This window comes from Gymnoscopelus microlampas (genome assembly GCF_963454915.1).
Source record: "Gymnoscopelus microlampas genome assembly, chromosome: 3".
Lineage (NCBI taxonomy): Eukaryota > Metazoa > Chordata > Actinopteri > Myctophiformes > Myctophidae > Gymnoscopelus > Gymnoscopelus microlampas.
Window position 1 is genome coordinate 24,635,520 of NC_139940.1, and position 16,523 is coordinate 24,652,042.

Consider the following 16,523-nt stretch of genomic DNA (forward strand, 5'->3'; position numbering starts at 1 on the left):
TTTTGGTCTTGTTTCTAAAGTGTGGTTGCTTATTTTGGCATTGCTTCCTAATGTTGCTTAAACCAGTGGTTCTCAAACATTTTCAAGTCAAGGACCCCCAAATTAATATGTATTTGTCTGCAGACCCCCTACCGAAAATATGTTATGCCAGGTAGGCCTACCCCCATTCAAGATCTGTGTTGTTAAAATGTTTCAAAAAATATTCCACGTTTCACATTTTCTTCAAGATAAAAAAAGGAAGCAGATCTACAAGCTCACAATGCTCGAATCGCGACACGTTGTGAGCTTGTAGATCGGCTGTTTTCTTTTTATGTACAGTCTGTATAATGTAAGTATGCTACAGTAAGGTTTAAAGTGCTCATGTGGTCGCTTCTTTTGGGTTTGTTTTCCTAGACCTGGTTGCTTGTTTCTATCACAAAATCTGGCAACGCTGCCCCGGGCACCGATGAGACCATGCCGTTGTACTGTAGGCTCTATCTAAAGATCTATCTAACGAGGACACCCGTTTTCCTCGGCCGCGTTTGATCCCCGAAAGTGAAACTGTGTTAATTAAGCATGTGAGAGAAACCCCCATATGGATTTATAGGAATTAACCCCTTCCACTGTAAATTGCTGCATGGCTATTAAGTAGCTATTCATGAGGGATTAAGCCTTCCATCATGTCAAGTAGGCCTATAGGCTAACATTCTCCCAAGCTATCAAATTCATGATCGATAACCTAAAAATATGGTCCAGGACATAGGCTACATTCTATGTCATAATAAAATGTAGACCTAAGGCCTACCATACATAAACAATCGTCAGATATGGGGGAACAAATAATATCGAAAATATTAGACAAACATTTTATTTTGTCAAAAAATATAATGACACCATTTATTTCAATACAACTGAACTCACAGATTTTCTCCTATCATCAGTAGCTCGTTTAGACCTAATTGTAAAGTAGGCCTTTGGGCTATAGAGGCGAATGTCAAATTTGGCTAATCTGAAACAGCATAGAATCATCTAAAGGTTACAACAAACACGCATAACTGGACATGATATAAAATTCTATAACATAAACTAATGTGAAAAACAGTCAGAAAACCCCAACCCTCAAGTATTAAGAGAAAATACATTACATAAGAATACTTTCCAATTACTTCTCAGCACCAGATACGTTTTTAAAGAATTGGAATGCTGACAAATAAGTGGATAACACATACCCTAATCCCAGTTTATTTTGTATTAAAAGGGACACCATTTGTCTTTGGTTTTAACAGCCCCCTACAATTAAAAACTGTTCAAAAACCTGTTTATATGGGAAGAGCCGTGGATCAAGCAACGGGAAATAAATTGGCACCATGATACATTCTACAGCACTTTCCGTTTGGCAGATCATTTCCAAATTATGCCCTTTCACTTGTAGCCTACTCAGATAATGACAGGCGTTAGAGCGCCCTCGAGTGGTCACTGAGGAGTACTCGAAGAAGACAGTACAATGACCTGTCAATAAGTGATATTCGAGAGTGATATTTATTTTAGTGGTTCATACTGGCTATGGATGGATATACTGTGTATTAAAACACATTGGCGTGTAACTCCCATCGTGATCACTTTCTAATGCATAACAAACAATGAATGATGCTAATAATCACCAAGGTAAACATAGGCCTACAATGGCATGGGGGCTATGGTGATTGTCAGCATACATGGGTAGGCTATGCTAGTTTCTCAGACTCCTCTGTCCTCACAACGGTCAGTTCCCCATGTGCACCCTCTTCCCCTGGCACCTGATAGAGAGAGAGAGAGAGAGAGAGAGAGAGAGAGAGAGAGAGAGAGAGAGAGAGAGAGAGAGAGGGAGAGGGAGAGAGAGAGGTTAAGTTTTTCTTTAGCAGCAATCCAATAGATCAGGGGTCTTCAACAGACCCCTAGGGGGTCTTCAGAGTTACTACAGGGGGGCCCCAAATATGTGTGTGATAGAATCATATTTCTAGCGGCGCTTGCCGCTCTATACCTTTAGGTATAGAGCGGTAGCCCTCTATACCTGGCTTTTGCGTCAACGTTCTGATTGGTCAGACACGTCAACAAAGTGATTGGTCAAGCTTCACGTGACACGTGGCTATAAACACATTATAAACACTTATTGATGACAAAATGTATCAAAGGCGCCGCTACCTTCACACAGGTGTGATTTTTTACATTAACCACTTGAACCCTATAGCATACCTATTCTGAGGAGAACTTTAACCGTAAAAAACATACAGAGTGAAAGGTCAAGTTTACTAAGTATTGACGGTTTAAGTGGTCAAATGTCTGAAAATACACATTAACATGAATCCAACATACATGATGCTGTCAAGTTTAAGTCTATGAAGCTATTTATGAAATCTATGAAAAAGTTATGTATGAAATCTGCAACACAATTTTATACAATATGTAGTGGGGGGTCCCTGCTTCATCTCTCTCAGCTAAGGAGCCCTTGGCCTGAAAAACATTGAAGACCCCATATAGAATGTAATTAGTCCCACATAATCTATGACCAGTGTCTCAACATTTCTCCTCAACATTGTTGTTTCTGAATTATAACAATCCAAATATGGCAACATCAATGTTACATCACCCTGTAATAAACCTTAATCCATGGATTCACAGAAATACACAGGGTGCATGTGTGAAAAGAGAATGACGTCATGCAAGTCTGAAAACGACCATACACCTGTCCATTATGGAGTGCCAAATGCATTGACCACTTGCACCACCTGGTGGCCAGTCACGGTTACTTCTTTGTATCACAGCGTTAGTGGAGCACCAGCTAGGGCTGTAGTGACATTCGGTTAACCATCACATAATCACATCAGATGCTCATTTTTATGACTATAAATCATTATGAGAATTGTTCAAAAGTTTTAGTGGTGTTTTGACAGTATTGTATATAGGTGGTCGTTTTTTATGCCCACTTATTCTCCAAGAACATTACACTAAATAAATAAATAAAAGAAAACAGCAGCAAGCTCCTTTCCACAGACAGTGGCACACCCTACTACTCACCTCCCAGTAGATGCTATCCTCAAAGCAGATAGTGTCAGGAGGAGCACCATAGATGGGCAGCTTCAAAATGAAACCTAATGGAGGGAAAGAGGCATTGTAATCAGTGATGGAAAAAGTACTCAAATATTTTACTTAAGTAAAAGTATCAATACCCTATTGTAGAAATACTCGGTTTTAAAAAATGTACTTGAGTAAATAACAGAAAAGTATTGGCATCAAAATGTACTTAAAGTACCAAAAGTAAAAGTACTCATTATGCCGAAGGTCCCATTTCACAAGTTTTATCTACAAAGTAACTAGTAACTCAAGTTTTCTAAATAATTGTAGTGGAGTAAAAGCCCAATATTTGCCTTTGAAGTAAAATTGTTGAAATTGGAAGTACTCTAGTAAAGTAAAAATACCTCGAAATTGTACTTAAGTACAGTACTTAAATGTAGCTACTTAGTTACTTTCCACCACTGTAAGTAATTCATGAGCGGTAATGATCAAAATGTGACCATATTCACCCCAAATATCACCCTTTGTTCCATATCTCTAGTCTCTGTACCTACCAACAACGAGTCCACCGAAGAGGGCCATGCCCAATGTGACCGCCAGAGAGATGGCTTGGCGAACACCCTGGAATGACGCTTCAATTTCCCCAGAGTGCACATCAGGGAAGACGTCTGCCATGCTGAAAATCACAGAGGAAAAGAAACAACAAGTAAATAAACATATTGCTTCAGTTTCTACCTACAGTAAACATACAGAAATGTGTCTTGATATTATTGGTGGAAATTCTGACCACCATTGGTGACATAAACTGTTCAAAGGAGTAGGTTACACTTGATAGAAAAGACAACATGACCTCACATACAATACAAAGGTACGGGGCAAGGAATATACATTAATATATTTATACTGAACTGTTGCTCACTGTAGTTTTGGGACACATATATACAGATGCCTTTTACTGTAAACTGAGTGAGGAGCAGAGGGATGTTAAAGGGGAATGCCACTCTGGAGCTCTCTTGTATCAGTAGCCTAGAAAGGTTCCTTATATACAGAGTAAATCGAGCTCACCTCAAGCTCTCTACATATCATCAGTCCAGACATATAAGCCCTAACTTACTGTACATGTTCCAGCTTATAATAATGATGATAATGATATTACATCGAATTTATATAGCACTTTTCTCTGTACCCAAAGTAGCTTTACAGCAAAACAAGAGAAAACTAGTTTAAAGGCAAAAAACTAAGCAACGAAAAAATTAGAGGGCGGGAGCAAGTGTAATTTAGCTTCCTGTTTTACAAAGGACTTCAACCGAGTTGGAAAAAGTGTGGGCATCTGATTAAAACACAATAATCAAACACAGAAATCGGTTGGTTTCTCCAAAGTTGGGTTTATAGGCATTCAGATGGTAAAATATGTGTTCAGTGAGTGAGTTTAGAGGGCATACTGTATATCATTGTGCCATCTACACATCCATACCCTGCCCAGGCAGGGGCCATTGTCTCATAAGAATCCACATATGATTAAATTCCGTTCTGGAGTATGAAGCATAAAACACTCACAAAGAAAGTTGATATACACTGTGGTTATAATGATAACAATCTGCTGCCAAGAGGGAACGCAGTTGCACTGTTGTAGTTGACAGACAGTAGGCCTATACAATGAGAAAATGTGGAAATTCTGGCTGAACCACTGCCAAGCTACAGCATGTCAATTGTTGCTCTCACATTGCTCTTAGTAATTTTGCTTCTAATCTAATCCTACACTTATAACCTGTGCTCAGTACAGTGCACAGCCAATTCCTTAGGTTACATGTTTAGAAATAATGTCTTTGGGATTTAACCTTTTTTTTTCCAAGGACGTTTTTATAGCTTGGCAAAGCTGTCAATAAACAGAAGCTACTTTAGCTACTTTCTCACTTTCTCCCTATTGGCTAAAGGCCATCCAATGAGGGGCCGGCCATACTTCCCATACTCTGAACCAAGCCCCTAATACCGTGTTACAACAGTGAAGCTGCCGCCGCCTGGTGTTCAAATCTGGGATTGCAAGACTTCTGCATTTAAAACGCTACTGCGTGTCCCTAAGGGTAGGTACCCTCACAAAAACATGCAGTAATCCTGGTCTCTATACTGCCTCCCCCTGGTCATCCGGGGTGCCTAATGGAGGGGAAAGGAACTGGAATAACGTGTTCCTTCCATGCACTCCGTCCTACCGGGGAAACTCCCCCCTGTCAGGTGATAAGAAGAGGCCTGCTCATTCCTCATGCACTGAAGGAAGCATGAGCTCAGTTCGGGGCTCTCCCCAGGCTGGCAGAGGGAGAGTGGCGTCCAGGATTACAGCTTAGGCAATTGGCACTGGGTGAAAAAATGGGTTACAAAAACCGTGGGATAAAAATTTAAAATAAATAAGCCAAACTGTAAATGACATTTCTTGTCAGTCTTGCTTTTTTTCTTTCTCGTGGGATAAAAATCAAAAAATAAATAAATAACATAAAAATGCTAATGCGCGTGCTTCGTCTGAAACCAGTGACACACACGCACGCACGCACACACACACAAAGGACACAGACAGACACAGATGCACCTGTTTTCTTTATATTGGTAGCCAAACTGTAAATCACATTTCTTGTCAGTCTTGTTTTTTTTCTCGTGGGATGAAAATGTAAAAATAAATAAATAACATAAAAATGCTACTGCTCGTGCTTCTATCGTTTGAAAACCTAGTGTCACACACGCACACGCGCACACGCACGCACACACACACACACACACACACACACACACACACACACACACACACACACACACACACACACACACACACACACACACACACACACACACACACACACACACACACACACACACACACACACACACACACACACACACACAGATGCACTTGTTTTCTTTATATTGGTAGCCAAATTGTAAATGACATTTCTTGTCAGTCTTGTTTTTTTTTTTCTCTCTCTCTTTTTCTTTTTCTGAGAAGGCTTGCTGTTTTACAAATGAGTCCGTTGTGTTACTCACTTTCATACTCAAGAGGCTCGCATTGTAGAGAGTACTGTAGGCTATTGGCTTCTTCGGCTAATGCAGAAGTTGTGATAGTGAAAAGTGAGAGTATAGCTCATTCACATTCCCTTTCCTTAATGTTCTGTGTGGTTCCAGTGATCCTAACTAGAAACATTCCACTTAAAAGCCCTCTTTTTTCAACCCATAAACATGACTTAGAGTAGATTTCTACAGTGTGAAAAATTGCCATGTGACATGTTGCTTGACAAAAATGATATACTGTATTTTCAAGTGTTGACGCATAGCAACAACACTATTTTCAGTTGAAAATACATTGCCATCTTCCATTAGATTTGGTGACCATGAGAACATGGCTGACATGCTAATACTCACCCATCTCCATAGATATCTTTGGTAGCCAGAGCAGCAGTGACAGCTCCCACAATGGCACCCAGAATGCCAGGCATACCGTGCAAGTTGTGAACTCCACAGGTGTCCTGGATCTTCAGTTTTTCCTCCATGAGTGGCTGAGTGGGGTTAGGGAAAGGAAGGGTAAGTTCATGATGACATTGCTGTGCCTGTGGTGTGAGGACTAATGTTATGTTGAAATAGTGTAAAATTGAGAGGAGACTTGTGGTTTTCTCTTTTATTCTTTCTATTCAAATGACCATTTTGCATAGACTAATGGCAAAAGGTAGGCTGGTTTTACGTTCGTTTTGCATAATGAAATACATGACAATATTTCGAATAGTCAAACACTGCAGATAAGGGTTGGAGTCAATTCCCGAAGTTCAAACAAGTCTAAACTTCAGCTCAGTTACACAGCACAATCCTCATTGTCCATTTAACAAAAGAAAAAGAAAGTAAGAATGTAAGTACTTCTTCGACGATGACCTGTCAGGAACGTACGTACTGAATGACCAGTGAAACAGATGGACACATCCTTACCGAGAGGTACTTATAGCCTAGCACAGAGATGACTCCAGCCAAGAAGCCTACGATCATGGAGCCGTAAGGTGTTAACATCATCTCACCAGCCGTTCCTGCTGCAACTCCACCCGCCAGGGCAGCATTTTGGATATGGACCTAGAAGATTATTATATCGAAGCTCAATTTGTACTTCATTGTGCAACCATGTAAACTTGCAATCAAACAACAGATTTTAGGGCAATTTATTTATTTTGCTGGAAAGCATTTGAATAGACCTTTTTTTTTTTTTAAATACACCACTTTCTTGACGTTCATTGGTAGTGTTGGCCAATATTGCCCCGTATAGATAGACTGGTGAATACACAAACCTTTGAGTATAAATAACAAATGTGTTCTTAGTATCGTGTTGGTGAGAAACGTTTCCAAGGAACTCTTAAGGAGTTCAAACTCTCTTGACTGCAAAAAATGTATGCACAAAGCAGGTGAAGAAGAACATTTGGAACATTCCTGTGAGATCAGCAGGTATTTTCCAAACACACATGTTACTACCTCATTCATAATTCAGTGTGCCAGTGGGCTATGCCTGATTGACATCCTGATACTATATAGCTCATCTTTAGTATCATTGAAATGCACAGACATCACTTTAGACCTGATTGTCATCAGTGTGGAATGTCACATCTTGATTTCAGTATGACTTGCCCTATGGGCCTTACTGAGTTTGGCTTTGTTAGTTATTTTGGTTGAGCAACATAGTCAGGCGATAAAATATGAATCAGCCCCATGGCATCAACAATGGAGACAACAGTTTGACTCATCTGATTAAATACCATCAGCCACCACAATGCCAGTTCGGGTGCATTATTGCTACAGCATGACTTTTAAGGAACCACTTCAACCACTTCAGTTAGGTTAACACGGGACACACCAAGACTATCTAGTAATGTATGATTGCGTCATCTTTTCGTGTTTAAACAGGCATGAAATCCTGGGCTGATTTTGAAGTTTGTTTTACGGTTCAGGTTAAAAACAAAAAATGCTGACATTAATAATAATGATGTAAGCAACGTGGCTGCAGCTGATAAAATTGATAGTGGGTTAGATTTAGGTGTGCCAATATGCAAGCATTGACAATACTGTTGACTACTGTCAATGTTGCACATTGGCACACCCATGGCACTGGCATTGGGCTACCATCCCCTGTTAATTCTTGACTTCCTCACCATGTCCAGTTTGCCGTCGTGAGCGGTGAGGGCAGACAAGCCGTATGTGGCCAGAGTACAGGCAGCTAGGGAGTAATAGGTGTTCATGGCTGTACGGTGCTGGTCATCTCCATGGGCAGCTACAGCTGAGTTAAAGCTAGGCCAGAACATCCACAGGTAGATAGTACCTGAGAACAAGATACAACAAATCGAGTAGGTGCTTTGGCAATATGAGAAACAGATGAATCATGCTTTTGTAAGCAGCACAGTCAGCACTACAGAACAAACACCCCTCAGACCATATCAGGTTGATGTGTAATGCAGCCGTCACTGATAAACTGAGCTACCTACTGGCCTGAAGGCCTTCTGCCCTACAGACTTGATCCTTACCGATCATGGCAAACAAATCTGAGTGGTAGACAGAGCAGTTCTTGTGCTTGCTCTTGTCCAGGTTTTGGCGGTAGAGCACGCGAGCCACCATAAGGCCAAAGTACGCTCCAAATGTGTGGATTGTCATAGAGCCACCAGCATCTTTTGCCTGAAGAGCAATTCACAAACATGTTTTAATGTTTGAGGAGTAATGAAGTAAGAATTAAGTTGAAGCTGAGAAAATGATTGTGCATGTGATCATTTCAATAAAAAAAATGACAGACCTCCAGTACAATTACAAATGTAGCCTATTTGTTTGTTGTTTTTTAATTCATTTTGCATTGATATGAAAAGGACAGTTGTAATTGTTTTGTCATCAAGGACATAAGTCATAGAGAACATTTCACACAGATTATCAGAACTCACCCCTAACGCAGTCAGCAGGATAAACTCATTCACAGCAAACAGGACGACCTCAAACACAGCCATTACCAGGAGCTGGACTGGGCTGGTCTTACCCAGGACTGCACCAAATGAGATCAGCACAGACCCGGTGCAGAAATCAGCATTGATCATACTAGATGAGAGAAAATCAGAGAAAATCGACATACATACGTAGGCAGTTAGACGAATAGCAAAAAAATAGCCGATCTACAAGCTGAAAATGTGACGCATTGCAACATAATATTGGAACATTTTTGAAGTTTTCTGGAATCTTTATTTTTGAAGTTTTCTGGAATCTTTTGTGGAAATCTGTGACAATTTCTGACGACTTTTGCCTATAATGAGAGGCCCAAAATAGGCCAGGTTGAAAGTGGTTAAGCACACACCTCTCCACTCCAATGTGGATCTTTCCATGGTGCATGCCATGGAAGAAGCCCTGCATCAGTGTGGCCCATTGCAAGGCGAGGGCTGCAATCAGGAAGTTGAAGCCCACGCTGCTGAAACCATAGCGCTGTAGGAAGGTCATGAGGAAGCCGAAGCCAATGAAGATCATCACATGAACATCCTGGAAGCCTGCAGATTACAGACAAACACATGAAGATCATCACATGAACATGATGGAAGCTTGCACAATACAGACAAACAGGGGTTTTAGCTGTGTGGTGGCCCTTTTCTAGCTCCCATGTGTAGACCACAGTCTACCAAAAAGCATGTAAGTTTGGCTATAAACTCAGGGGAATTAAACCATAAGCTGATGTTTTAGTTTGTTTTCCTGTACGGTTAAAACTACTGCAGGGTAAAAACATGGCATGCTGATCTTATTACAGTGTGATGATGTAAGCAACGCAGCGGCAGCTATAATACAACTAATAATGGTTGTGTTAGATTTAGGTGTACCAATGCCCTAGCATTGACAGTAGTCAAAAGCATTGTCAATGATTTCACACTGGCATGCCTAAATCTATCCCACCCATTATTATTTTTTAGATGCAGCTGTGTTGCTGCCATGTTTTTATTCTTATAGTTTTTAACCTGTACAGGTAAACAAAGTACAAAATTGGCCTAGGCTTTCATTCCCCTATAATGCAAACACAAAATGTGTACAAAAGGGTGATACAAGATTCTCGAATCTCACCCCTAAATACATTCTCAAGATTGATTTTCTTCAGTATTCACAGACCATGTGATGACCACCAGGTACTTTATCATGACATGGCTTTATCATCCAAATGTCTATTTCCTGGTGAATCAGCACAGTTACATAAGCAGTGGTCTATGGGGACTTTGGTGCCGCTGCTGTCCTACATAATACTGTACAATGGGATAAAACAGGAGCCTAAGAATTCACTTTTAAAATCTATGTAAGCGACTTGAGTGCATTAATTAAATGCAATATCATCTTATTAAACCAATACACAAGATACTCCTCTCTTCATTTTAATTTGCTTGGGCATCACATTAGGGAAGGAAATCCCTGCAACCAGTGCTCTATTCAGACTTTCTGTCTCTCCCTGTGGTCAAAGCAACTAGGAGTGTATTCTTTCTGTCCTCGTTCGGTCCAAACTGTTAGACAATATCGCTCTTCACCGCGACTGCTGTTGCCATGGTGACTGATTTTTGGCATGGCTGTCAATGCCATTGCCTCTGTCCCCAATGACACTTTAGCCCAGATATACAATGCCACCTACACGGACACCAGCACACTTCACTAACTGCAACAGATAGGGGGCAACAAGTTTCACTATATGTATTCCCAGTAAGAGATTGTCTAAAATAGATTACATGGAGGCCTATAGGTGATCTTTTGCGCAAGGCAGCTACTGTATATCATATCAAGTTGACGTAACATTCTTATCTCAAGGGAGTGAGGTCAACATATAATGTTGACGTTAGCCTCATAGCATAATTGCCTACATAAGTTTTTGGACAAATTGACATTTCTGCCTAAATCTACTTTCCACTGCGGCTTCATTGTACCTTATTGCCTATGTCCTCAGCCTATCAGAATGCTTTCTGATAGGCTGAGGACATAGGCAATAAGGCAGGGTGAATCAGCAGGCAGGTATAAATAAAGGCAGATAAATATGACTTAGTCAAAATTATTTTTTTCTCAAAATGAGTTTTTCTCATCAACTAGATGACTTAGGCAGATAATGATTTTTCATTTAAAAATTTCTGAAAACCTTAAAAATATAGCAATTATGCTATGAGGCTAACGTAATGTGACAATGCATGCAGTGTCTTTATGGCATGGCCCTGCAGGAGGTTAGCCTCCTATAGGGTCTGTCCATCTGTGGTTGTATCTGTATTTTTGTTTGGCGCTAATCTTGTAAACAGCTGGACAGATCAGCACCACATTTCTTTGCACACAGCCAGAAGGCCACACAAGTACTTCAACGCAAGTTTTCATGTTTCTTTCTTCGTCCTAATATTTCACTTTTTAGAATGGAAGTTCTAAGTATGAGTTCTCTTTCCTGATTGGATAAAATTGGTATCCGACCCCCCCCCCCCCCCCCCCACACACACACACACACACACACACACACACACACACACACACACACACACACACACACACACACACACACACACACACACACACACACACACACACACACACACACACACACACACACACACACACACAGAAGACGGAGTTCAAAGGTAACCCTTTTCCTAGGGTGACCATGTTTTCAAACCCCCAGACTGGAACCCTTACATTTTATTCAGCTCATGTGACAGAGAACATGCCAGGTTAAAAATTGCCTGACTCTAACCCTAAGCTATTAAGTGTAATTGACCTTTACTCTCGAGTGCTTTGTTTTACTTGTTTAACCTTGGAGAGATTGTTCTCAATGGCTTGGCTTTGGAGCCACGAGTAACGGTTCATGACTTCATTTGTCTGCTTATAACTATGTAGATTAATTGTTTGAAATTAGTGTTAATGTTCACCAGTAAACTGAACACATACATCTACTGACAGTCTGACACCAAATCGAAAGAAATCACTTTTAAACGATTGTAGGTAATAGTTTGGTGTAGCCTACATAGTAATACACAATAATAATGAATGCAATGTTTTAGGTAACTACACAGTAAAATCCTCAGTGTTTATTTCTCATTTGTATACTCTCTTGAGTTAAATTAACACTGAGGATTGTACTAACTACTTTGACATTGATGGAGTGCATGTGAGAGAAAAAGCATTCCTCTCTCCATATTCCCATGGCGCCCCCACCTGCCTTTCTGTGCCCCAGGCTGCTTCACACACCTGCAGGGTAATGAAGGAAGTGAGAACGAAAAACAGAGAGGGGGGTGTGTTGGGGGCGGGAAGGGAGAGGGGGGGGGGGGGTGACAGGAACCCACAGGTCTTGTGGTGTGTAGTAGTAAGCTAAACACACACTCAGGTGAACTTTCAACAGTGGGTACAAACACACTTGTCCGTTTTTGTCCGTTCGCGACGGAACGAACGGCCGGAAGTCCCATCCACTCCCATGTTAAAAAAAAAACGGGGGCGTGTACCCGTTTTTTTTTTTAACATGGGAGTGGATGGGACTTCCGGCCGTTCGTTCCGTCGCGAACGGACATGTCTGTTTGTACCCAGTGGGTACAAACAGACATGTCCGTTCGCGACGGAACGAACGGCCGGAAGTCCCATCCACTCCCATGTTAAAAAAAAAAACGGGTGACGGACGCGTTTCGTTTCCGTTTTTTTTATAACATGGGAGTGGATGGGACTTCCGGCCGTTCGTTCCGTCGCGAACGGACATGTCTGTTTGTACCCAGTGCGCTTCATGTTGGGCAACGCCCCAAACCTTCCCTCCCACCTTGCGTGTCCCTTCAGATTGGTTAAGGTGGATCTGTGGAGAGTTGAAGCAGCTCGGTGAGTGATAGAGATCAATCTCTTGGACCCAACGAGGAAGACCACAATTTATAACTGAATGCAAGCACAGGATGAGTTAATGCAATATCTGAAGGCTCTGGAATTCATGCACATTGAATTCCTGGAATTTGTTATCTATCCAATAGTCCAGGCAAACTAGCTCATTTTGGAGCTCAAAATCTAAGTGTAACAGATTCTTTCTCTTCACAGACCATTTCAATGAAGTCACCAGAACAACATACTAAAAGTCCTAAGAAATCATAGTTGCAGAATTATGTTTAATTGCCACCAATCCAAGATGTCCACCCATTATTGTCAAAAAGCCATATAAAGTTATGGTGAGTCAAATTTTCATTCATGAGATTTCAATTGACTGAGGAATTGAGGAATTTAGATAAAACACCCTGAAGTGCAAGAGAGTCCATGTTCTATCTATGAATCTCTAAATATGGCTTTTTGACAGTAATTGGTGGACATCTTGGATTGATGCCAATTAAACATATTTCCGCAACTAGGATTTCTTAGGACTTTTAGTATTTTCTTCTGGACACCTCATAGACATGATGTATGGTGAAAAAAAATCTGTTACAATTACTTTGATGTGAAATGCTACTATCTGCTAATAACATCCTGTAGTTCTGTTATATTGGTTAAAACATTGAACAATTGAATCCTCACTTTGGCTTGACAGAGCTTCAGTGTTACTCGTACAATATCAACAGGCTCCATAGTGTTGAAATACTGCTGTTTGAAACATCAAATTCCTCTTGATTGAATTGACCTTTGTATGAATAGGTTCATAATATGCTATGTGCATATAATATGCAGTATGCTAAAACACTCTGCTAGTAGCATATAAGATTTATTGGCTGTGTATTTCAAATGTATATTGACCTTTTGAGTTGTTGACAGCTATGGTGAACTGCAAAATATACCTGTAAGCAGTGACCTGTATTCAGGGTGAGAAAGAGTACTAGAGTAGAACTACTGCTACTTGACTTAAATAAGAAATACATTTATTTGTATTGGAAACTACTCAAGTGAAAGTACAAAATAAGTTATTTTGAAGACTACACTGACGTCATACTGAGTACAAATTAGTTACTTATGGTCACTGTGAAAGGGCCAATGTGACATCCTGACATTAACACGCTGTATGAATACACCCTACCAACCTATCCCTTTCCAATTCAGTGATGCTCTCTTAATTGATGAAAACCTTTCTTTATAAGAACGCTTTCTAAAAGATTGCCATACAATCAAAAAAGAAAACTACTCTAGTGAAATGAAGTAGATTAGAGAGTAGAGTAATTAGTTACTTTCAGTTAGCCATCCCCTGGCTATAAAGCATGTCACCTCTACGCTGAGGCGCTGTACACTGTCAAACACTAAACCATTTTTGACACCAATTCATTTAAAATGAGAATTATCATTTGATCAGACTGTCAGTGGCTTGGAAGACATCACTATAAACTGTTTACCCTCAAAGAATGGGACCATCACAAACAATTCCTCCAATTAGGAATTTGCACACTCTTTGCCGCATTGCTGCTCAGCAACTTGTTGATGACAAGTTGTGACAACCGTGAAGCATTTCACAAGCTTAGTGTAGAACTGTAGCAACACAACAGAGACCAAAGGATCACAAAACCTGCAGGATTGAGAGAGTGTGCAAGAGTGGCATGTATTATAAGCTGACAAGAATATAACAACCTAGTGAGGGAGCACACATGCAATGATGAGATTTTAGTTTTAGTATTGCTTTTGAGATAATGAAATTGTAGCATGCTAAAGCAGGGTAGCTCAATCATGAAAGCCAATCCATCTCACCTCACTTGTGCACTAACTAATACTCTAGGCCCCCACAAGTCAACCTTACGTATCTGCAGCACTGTACTTAGGCATACCCTACCCCTGCAACCTGGAAATGTTCAGAATGTAGTTTCTATTATGAGGTGTTGAGACAATATTCCATAGAAAGCATCACACATATAAATACTAAAATGACAGCTATCTGTGTATGTGTGCTCCTGTGACCCCAGCCACCCCGACACACCCACTCCAGACCACTCTAAACCTCATTGCTGGCAGAAATCCTCGGGCACCACAGTACCACCCTCACATTCAAACAACCTCATCTCTCTCCAGGTCACCTACTTGGGTAGCGGTAGTAGAATTCATTGTCAGCATCAGTCTTGGACTCGTTCTTCATATGGTCGTGCCATTTCTTTGCGTCTGTATGGTCGTCGTACTCCACCAGTGCACCGAAGAGGATGATGAGGATGATCTGCAGGATGAGGCATGCAGCCGGCAGCTTCAGCCGCATATTGGTTGCCGCGTCTCCCATGGTGCGTGTGTGTGGAGAGGGGGGGGTGGGGGTGATATTCACCTGAGTCCTGGTCTTAGAGGGGGATTGAAAGGGTTAAAGATCCAACAGATCTCAAGAATTGATCTCTCTCTCTCTCTCCCTCTCCCTCTCTCTCTCTCTCTCTCTTTCTCTCAGAAACACACATACACCCCCACACATACACACACAGAGGTGTCTTCAGTTCAGAGAGGGGACACTCTGAGCATAGGGAGAAGCCAGCAGACAGAGACATGAGTTGGTCTAACTTTTTGTGTGTTTTTGTTCACGCCCCCTCTCATCTCTGCCGCCAATGAGGCACAGGCCCCTCCTCTACCTCTACTACTGTGAGCTTTAAGGTGGTCTGAAATATTTGATCTAATTTTAACTGAACCACTTAATGGTTTATAACACCTGAATAGAAAATAAAGGTCTAATCCATCATGTCTAAAATCAAAGTGGTTACTTTCATGTAAATCAATTGAACTTAACCTCTGACAGAGACATGTTCATTGCCTCTAAAATGTTTGATCATATGTCTGTTTTACATTGTAGGATAAATGCAGAAAGTGACAGACAGTATAAAAGTAAAAGGAGAAGGCTTGTGAATGAAAGGCTGACAGTCTGAATCACAAGTGGCAAAGTGGAGGAGTATTGCTTTTCAATTCTTGCTCTAGTTACAGTAAGTGGCTTGGTGGCAAATGATAGAGGAGGGTCATTGTAGTAGGCAGGTCACAGGTGGGAACACATGCTATGAATGCAAAGCATGAAAAAGAGCATTTGCTCAGCGAAACCCTCACCTGGATAAACATGGATTAAAACACTAATAATGTACCTTGGCACAATGTCCTACTACAAGTATGCAGCAGCATGCAAAACACATTTTAATTATTGACTGAATGAACACTGATTTCATTTCATACATTACATTGTGCACGCATTGAAATAGTTTGTTTTACATCATATGATTATTTACACAGTTTGGTGAAGAGATTTTGAATGAACAATACATAACATTTCATTTAGCCTTCTAGACTCACAATAGGAAAAGAGCTGAGACAGTGGGGTCTTTGAGGATGGCACACAGTAGATTGGGGGAAGCCCAAGGGACTGAGGAACATCTTTTAGAGAGAAATACTTTTTGGTAAAAAAAAACTATAGCAGAGAGATGTTGACTTAGGGATGGGTTTGTGCATATCCTGCTCCTGGCTGTATTATAACGTTCGATAAGAGATGTCACTCCTGCTGCTATCATCATCTTCCATCAGTGGAGTCTGCCTTTTCTTCAGGAAGGAGCATCTGACAGGAATGC

The 16,523-nt window shown here is 40.9% G+C and overlaps 1 protein-coding gene across 1 annotated transcript; it reads right to left on the reverse strand.

The window, feature by feature from the left end:
- Window positions 1-826: 826 nt before the first annotated feature.
- Window positions 827-15,448, reverse strand: rhbg (Rh family B glycoprotein). The gene is made up of 10 exons (XM_084050682.1): window positions 15,025-15,448; window positions 9,371-9,557; window positions 8,967-9,117; window positions 8,562-8,709; window positions 8,193-8,359; window positions 6,988-7,125; window positions 6,433-6,566; window positions 3,585-3,706; window positions 3,034-3,107; window positions 827-1,775 (listed from the first exon to the last, which is right to left on the reverse strand). Exons 1-10 carry the CDS (start codon window positions 15,212-15,214, stop codon window positions 1,704-1,706), a joined length of 1,383 nt encoding a protein of 460 aa, XP_083906808.1. The 5' UTR covers window positions 15,215-15,448; the 3' UTR covers window positions 827-1,703.
- Window positions 15,449-16,523: the final 1,075 nt, after the last annotated feature.

What these genes read in the sequence shown, in the direction of transcription:
- rhbg (XM_084050682.1), bottom strand. Translation starts at nt 15,214, where the DNA reads ATGGGAGACGCGGCAACCAATATGCGGCTGAAGCTGCCGGCTGCATGC. An exon ending in CTTCGGTGGACTCGTTGTTG is followed by an intron (nt 3,108 to 3,584) that starts GTAGGTACAGAG and finishes TCCCTCCATTAG; the next exon opens with GTTTCATTTTGAAGCTGCCC. An exon ending in AGGATAGCATCTACTGGGAG is followed by an intron (nt 1,776 to 3,033) that starts GTGAGTAGTAGG and finishes TCTCTCTATCAG; the next exon opens with GTGCCAGGGGAAGAGGGTGC.